Consider the following 7,013-nt stretch of genomic DNA (forward strand, 5'->3'; position numbering starts at 1 on the left):
TCCATGTGCTCCCGAAGCCATGAGGCCAGATTTCACTTCCCTAAAGAACCAGAGATCACACATGGTGCATTGCCTCCAACGCAAAATGGGCTCACAGCTGATGAAGAGAATGGGACCAAGGATGGTCACAATGGGAGCAGGTGGATGGATGATGATCTCAGTTGACAGTGTCTGGTTGATGGTGGAAATGGGTGACATCAGTCAAGGGGGTCTACACTGACTGAGCTTTAGACCAAAGCACCAGATCCATAACCGTAACCCAAAGAAGGACCTCTGTAGCCAAGATGTTTGCAGAGCTTCTTCCTTGATACCTTCCCTTTAAACCCTAGACTAATCAATTTAGTGGGAAGATAATTTCACAGGAAGAGGTAGTGTTCCTTGATGTAAGTGGCGGTGGGAGTACTGGGAAATAAATACAAGCAATGGGATCAACGTGGAGCAAGCAGAGGAGAATTGTGAAAATGACAGACAGGCCAAAATAGGGTCCAACACGCTTTAGCCAATCTTCTGAAATCCGTTTTTGGTCATGGAGAGTCTTGGTTTACTTAACAGGGGAGGTTACAAAGGCTGCCACGGCGACCGAGACGTCCCAGGCGGCCTCCGTAGACGCCACCAACGCGTCCGAAGCCTCCGAAGCCTCCGGTACCTCCGATACCTCCGGGGGCGCATGGGGTGTTGCCTCCGACGGCCACGGGCTCACAGCTGGCAGACAGGATGGGGCCGGGGATGGTGACCACAACTGCAGGGGGCTGGATGGTCACCTCGGATGGTGGGATCTGGTTGATGGGTTTGGGGATGACTCCGGCCAGGGTGCCCAGGCTTCCGGAGCTCTCGGCCAAGGCGCCAGCTCCGAGGCCGTAGCCCAAACCATAGCCGAGACCGCCATAGCCGAGACTGCCATAGCCGAGACCTGCATAGCCGAGACCGCCATAACCGAGATTGCCATAGCCAAGAGGTCCGCAGCCAAGGCCTCTGGAACCAGCTGATCCGAAGCCAACCACTGGGGCGGAGGCGCAAGAGGGCACAGCACAAGAGGGTCCACAGTCAACCATGGTGTTGAGTTGTGAGGTGAGTCTATTGTACAAAATAGAGAGAGATTGTGAGAATTGCACGCGCTACCTTTTACCATCCCATCCCCTGCTTCTTCCGTCAACCCAACAGGATAACTTAATTTTTTTAAAATAGTATTTATTAAATTTTCCAACATTTAAAAGACAATGTCAAGCCCTAATTGATTCATGAGTCTCAAGCCAAGTTTCAATACAAAGCTAGTCGTTTACAAGACAAAACACAAATGTACACTTGTAACAGCTTTTCCTTATTGGTATCCATGTTTTTTGTAACAATCCTATTTACAAAAATTTCTATTTCTATATCATTATCCTAAGTTATATCCTTATTTGTATACTCTCTATACATTTATGCATTTACCCTTATGCCTTAAGTTTTATGCTTACTCTCAAGCCAGGAATACTATCCATTCCAAATTTGATAGTACTCGGTTTTTCCCCTCTCCTTCATTTCCATAGACAGCCTATCCATCTCTGCACATTCATAGAGTTTCCTTCTTATAATCGGGTCTGGATTTGGGGGTATCTCTTTGTTTCCAGTTCTGTGCTAGCACATTTCTCCTTGCAGTTAATATGTGTAATATTATGTATTGTCATTTTTTTCTCCATTTTCCCATCAAGGGTTCCCAGGAGAAACAATTCCGTCTTCCGCTCTATCCTTTGCTTAGTTATCTCTTCCAGACACTTCCTTATCTTATGCCAGTATTTTCCAGCCTTGGGGAAAGTCCACCAACAGGACAACTTTAACAGGATTTGTTTTGCTAGGACTGGCGTGAATGGTAACCTCTAACTAAGCTTCCTTAACCTAGAATGGTCAGGAGGGTCACCAATACGGGCCATGAACTTTGGAAGAGTTGGATACCCAACTTTTTCTTTGCTTAGAGGGGAGAAGAATATTTTGGAGAAAAGGTTTCAGCTTTAGACTTGGCTTCCTTTCAGAAGCCCCCATTATTTTTGAAGCCCACTTTGGATCCAACAGGATGGTCCTCAACCAACTGACTTCCTCAGATTACAGTGAGAACTAAAAAAAAAGAAACATTCTAGAAAATACCAGAAATCTGCTCCTTTGACCTAGCCAAGAAAAACTCATGATGAAGTCACCAAGATTTAACATCAAATCAAAGGCACCTTAGGTTCACCTTGGATATAAAGTAGGGGAGAAACCTGCATTTTGTGTCTCCTGGGTCAATCAAGCATAAAAAATACTCTGTAAATATTAGTCCATCTCTATGCTCTTGTTTGAGGCTGAAGGGTGTGCTTCTTCATTTGGTCAGCTAGTGGCAAGTCCTAAGAAGATCAGGAGAAAGGTCCTCCCATATTTTCTTGTGATCTTCTCCGAAACTAAGATTAGATCTCAACTTCTCAACTTGTTTCCTGACTTCTGAGTAAGAAGTCAAGATTGGGTCTCATTCTCTCACTCTAGTTAAGAGTTGAGTTAACTGATGACTCTCAAACATTACAAACCTGGATTTATGAGCATGACCATCCCAAAAGATGGTCAAAAAGACCTGATGGATTTCCAGTATCCTAACCATAAGCTCTTAGGATGGTAAGCTAAAAATAGAGAAGGAGAGGGGGGACTCAAAAGGAAGCCCTCCTAGTCCTTCAAATAGAAAGGCCCATAGTTTGAAGAACCTCAGATTCTTACTTGAAGATCTACCTCAGCTATCTCAGAAAGATTGGATTGCTTTTTGTTCCTCTCTCTCTCTCCCCCTCTCTCCTTCTTTTTGACACACTCTTTTTCTCCCTTTCTCTCCAAACCCTGACCTCTATTTTCTGAAGCTCAAAGCAGAAACATTCAGAAGCATTCTCACCTACGATGAGGTCCATATTTTGAAGAACCTCAGATTCTGACTTGAAGATCTCTCAGCTATCTCAAAAATAATGGATTGCTTTTGTTCCCCCCTCTTTGTCTCTCCCTCCCTCCCATTCTCCCCCCTCCACTCCTCTCTCCCTCCCTTTGGCACTCTCTTTTTCTCCCTTTCTCTCCAAACCTTGACCTCTATCTTCTGAAACTCAAGATGAAGCCTTCCAACTCCTTCAAATACAATGCCAGAATCTGGTTCTGAAAGTGGAAACACTCAAAAGCATCCTAGCCTCTGATGAGATCCAAACCTTGCAGAATCTCAGATTCTGGCTTGAAGATCTACCTCATCTGCTCGCAACCAGGAGGGATTCTCCCTGAGTAGATCATCTTACCTGCTTCGGAGAGAAGTAGTGAAGACAGGAGAGTCAACCAGAAGCTGATGGCAGCACAGAGAGAAGAAGGAGCTTTTATACCATTCTCTCAGCGTCCCCAGGAAGTTGGGGCTTGTAAAAGTTCATTTGGTTTCCTACAATTTTCTTTTGTCATTCAAAATAAAGGTTCTCCACTCAGCAGAAATTGTCACCTTGGCACTCTGAGGTGCAATCATCATGTCACCACAAATAAGCTACTGGATTATCTGTTCATCTTTTCAACTCCAGGTCAAACGCTTCTGTTTATCTGATCTTGGAGAAGTGCCACTGCCACAGGGTGGGGATAAAGGTGAGATCAAAGCTAGGTAGTTGTCCTCAGTAGCAACTCCACGAAAATGATAGCACTTTCCTTGAATCAGCACAGAATACCTTTGACTTCAAGGTGTGGAGCTTATGACTCTGCAATTATTCCTTTTTTTACATGAGAAGATGGTGTTCTCAAGGTCTTCTGGAAAACCAGTAAATCCAGTTCACTCTAAATTTGAGGCCACCTGCTCCAGGTTGACTTTACTCTTGAGTAATGTCTGGAGGGAGAAGCATCTTGGAGGTCCCATCCCCAACTCCAGAACCTCAAAGTTGAACTTTCTCCATGATGCCCCCCCTTTCTGAACTATCTAACCCAAACATTTTGACTGACCCAACTTTAGTAAGCTTTCATGGAGCCATAGAAACTTATCAGTTCCGGAGCACATTTGAAGTAGTGTGAAGATCACATAGTGATGTGGCTACTCAAGTTCTCAAGTTCTGTTAACAATGGTTTGTTCAAATAAATTGATTAACATGGCTTAGCAGGGTAGATAAATCCCACTCTGCAGTGATATCTAGAGGAGGAAGCATCCTGGAGGTCCCATCACCAATGGAGTGGTGCCCCCAGAACCTCAGTGTTCACTCTTCTTGTGATGTTTTTGTCACCTCCAGAAGCTCAAAGTTCAACCTTCTCATGATGTTCTTGTCACCTCCAGAACATCAGAATTCAACCTTCTCATGATGTTCTTGTCACCTCCAGAACATCAGTGTTCAACCTTCTCATGATGTTTTGTGTCACCTCCAGAACATCAGTGTCCAGCTCTTCTCATGATGGTCTTGTCACCTCCAGAAGCTAAGAGTTCAACCTTCTCATGATATTCTTGTCACCTCCAGAACCTCAGTGTTCAACCTTCTCATGATGTTTGTGTCACCTCCAGAACCTCAGTGTCCAGCCTTCTCATGATGGTCTTGTCACCTCCAGAAATGCAGAGTTCAACCTTCTCCATGATAGTCCCTCTGTCCGAATATTTGGTTTTATTCCAAATATTTTGACCAACCCAACTTTTGTAAGCTTTCAAAGAAGCATTAAGATTCACCATCACTGTCCTATAGAATTGCTTCTCCTAGTTTCTATTGCTTTTGTGTCTTTTTGTGCTGATTTCTTCTGGGACTGGAATGGCTGATAAGCCGATAGATAGATAGATAGATAGATAGATAGATAGATAGATAGATAGATAGATAGATAGATAGATAGATAGATAGATAGATAAGGAACACCAGTAAATTATTTTAAATTTATTATCAGCAAAGGTCCCTCTGCTGCGATGGATGGCATGATGAATGCCAATTCCTCTTGATCTTCAATATGGAGCAAAGAGTTTTGATTATTTTTCTTTTATTTTCATTGTTGCCTTTACCTTGTAAGGTCACGAGAGGTGGTTATGCGATGAATAGACCAGGTCCCTCGATAACAATTCCATGCGTCACGCCTTCCTTCCTTCAATGTGTTTTGAATGAATGAATGAATGGCGTTTATGGAAATAAGGCAAGATCAAAGGGACAACCACAACTTTATGTGGTTGACAGAACGCTATGTCTTCAGCTACTTATTTCTACTTATTAAAGTAATTTGGGACAGAGGGATGAAGCTCGTTATTAATGAATGCAGAAACTGCTTATTAATGAAACCCTGGAGCAAAAAGGGGGGTGCCTCTAAGCCAGTGGTGAGGACAGAGAAACAGTATAAAAGAGCTTCTCGTGTTGAGAGCTTCCATCAGCTTCATCTCCTCTTGACAGCTTCTTTAAGAGTCTCTCTGGTGAGTCCCATGCATCTCAGATGCCTTTCTAGGTTTTTATCGTTCTTTGTTTTGTGAATTGGGGTGGGGAGAGAAAGAAGGAAGGAAGGAAGGAAGGAAGGAAGGAAGGAAGATGGCTAGATAGATAATTAGGTGGATGGGAAGAATAGAAGGAAGGAAGGAAGGAAGGGGATAGGAATGGAGGGGGAGAGAAGTAAGATTAGAGGATGGGAGGGAAGGATGGCTAGATAGATAAATATGTTGATGGGAAGGGAGGGAGGGAGGAAGATGGCTATATAGATATATAGAGTAATGGGAAGAATGGAAGGAAGAAGGGGATAGGAATGGAGGAGAGAGAGAAGGAAGATTAGAAGGAGGGAGAGAAGGAAGGAGATGGCTAGATAGATAAATAGGTGGATGGGAAGGAAGGAGATGGCTAGATAGATAAATAGGTAGATGGGAAGGATAGAAGGAAGGGAGGGAGGGAGGGAGGAAGGAAGGAAAGAAGGAAGGGGATGGGAAAGGGAATGGAGGGAGAGAGAGAAGTAAGATTAGAGGGTGGGGGGAGGAAGGAAGATGGCTAGAAAGATAATAGGTGGATGGGGAGGGAGGAAGGAAGGAGGAAGATGGCTAGATAGATAAATAGAGTAATGGAAGAAAGGAAGGAAGGGGATAGGAATGGAGGAGAGAGAGAAGGAAGATTAGAAGGAGTGAGAGAAGGAAGGAAGGAAGATGGCTAGATAGATGAATAGGCGGATGGGAAGGAAGGAAGGAAGGAAGTGGATAAGAATGGAGGAGAGAGAGAAGGAAGATTAGAGGTAAGGAAAGAAGGAAGGAAGGAAGGAAGGAAGGGCCTAGAAAATTGTTTGCTCTGACCTTTCAGATCTCTGAGCATTCAGAAAATATGTTTGTCTTAGAGTGAGAGTTACAGTAACCTGCATTTCATTTAAATAGCAGGGAAAAGCTGTATGTTGAAGGCCACCTGTCCATGTCCAATTCATGCTCGTCTGTGAATCACAATACCCATGGTTCTTTTTCTTCTCCTTCCAACAGCTCTTCCATCCAAACAACCATGCCTTACTGTGGACCCTCTTGTGCCGTGCCCTCTTGCGCCTCCGCCCCAGTGGTTGGCCTTCGGATCAGCTGGTTCCAGAGGCCTGGCTGCGGACCTCTTGGCTATGGCAATCTCGGATATGACGGTCTCGGATATGCAGGTCTCGGATCTGCAGGTCTCGGATATGGCGGTCTCGGATATGGTTTGGGCTACGGCTTCGGAGCTGGCGCCTTGGCCGAGTCCTCCGGAAGCCTGGGCACCCTGGCCGGAGTCATCCCCAAACCCATCAACCAGATCCCACCATCCGAGGTGACCATCCAGCCCCCTGCAGTCGTGGTCACCATCCCTGGCCCCATCCTGTCTGCCAGCTGTGAGCCGTGGCCGTCGGAGGCAACACCCCATGTGCCCCGGAGGTATCGGAGGGTACGGAGGCTTCGGAGGCTTTGGACGCATGTTGGTGGCTTCTACGGAGGCCGCCTGGGACGTCTCGGTCGCCGTGGCAGCCTCTGTAACCTCCCTGTTAAGCAAACTAGGACTCTCCATGACCAAATACGGATTTTAGAAGATTTGGCTAAGGCAGGTCTTGGTCCTACGTTGGCCTGCATCTAG

General features: G+C 45.3%; 2 protein-coding genes across 2 annotated transcripts; one reads left to right on the plus strand and one right to left on the minus strand.

The window, feature by feature from the left end:
• Positions 1–297: 297 nt before the first annotated feature.
• Positions 298–1,052, minus strand: LOC116519912 (claw keratin-like). Its single transcript, XM_032234017.1, has one exon. The coding sequence runs from the start codon at positions 1,050–1,052 to the stop codon at positions 546–548; it is 507 nt and encodes a 168-aa protein (XP_032089908.1). The 3' UTR covers positions 298–545.
• A 5,370-nt stretch (positions 1,053–6,422) lies between these two features.
• On the plus strand, positions 6,423–7,013 carry LOC116520114 (elastin-like). Its single transcript, XM_032234268.1, is given in 4 exon segments — positions 6,423–6,780; positions 6,783–6,809; positions 6,812–6,856; positions 6,859–7,013. Coding segments are annotated over 4 exon segments (585 nt in total).

Source organism: Thamnophis elegans, chromosome 17 (assembly GCF_009769535.1).
Source record: "Thamnophis elegans isolate rThaEle1 chromosome 17, rThaEle1.pri, whole genome shotgun sequence".
Classification (NCBI taxonomy): domain Eukaryota; kingdom Metazoa; phylum Chordata; class Lepidosauria; order Squamata; family Colubridae; genus Thamnophis; species Thamnophis elegans.

Excerpts from the sequence above, each read along its gene's own strand:
- LOC116519912 (XM_032234017.1), bottom strand. The coding sequence starts at position 1,052 with ATGGTTGACTGTGGACCCTCTTGTGCTGTGCCCTCTTGCGCCTCCGCC.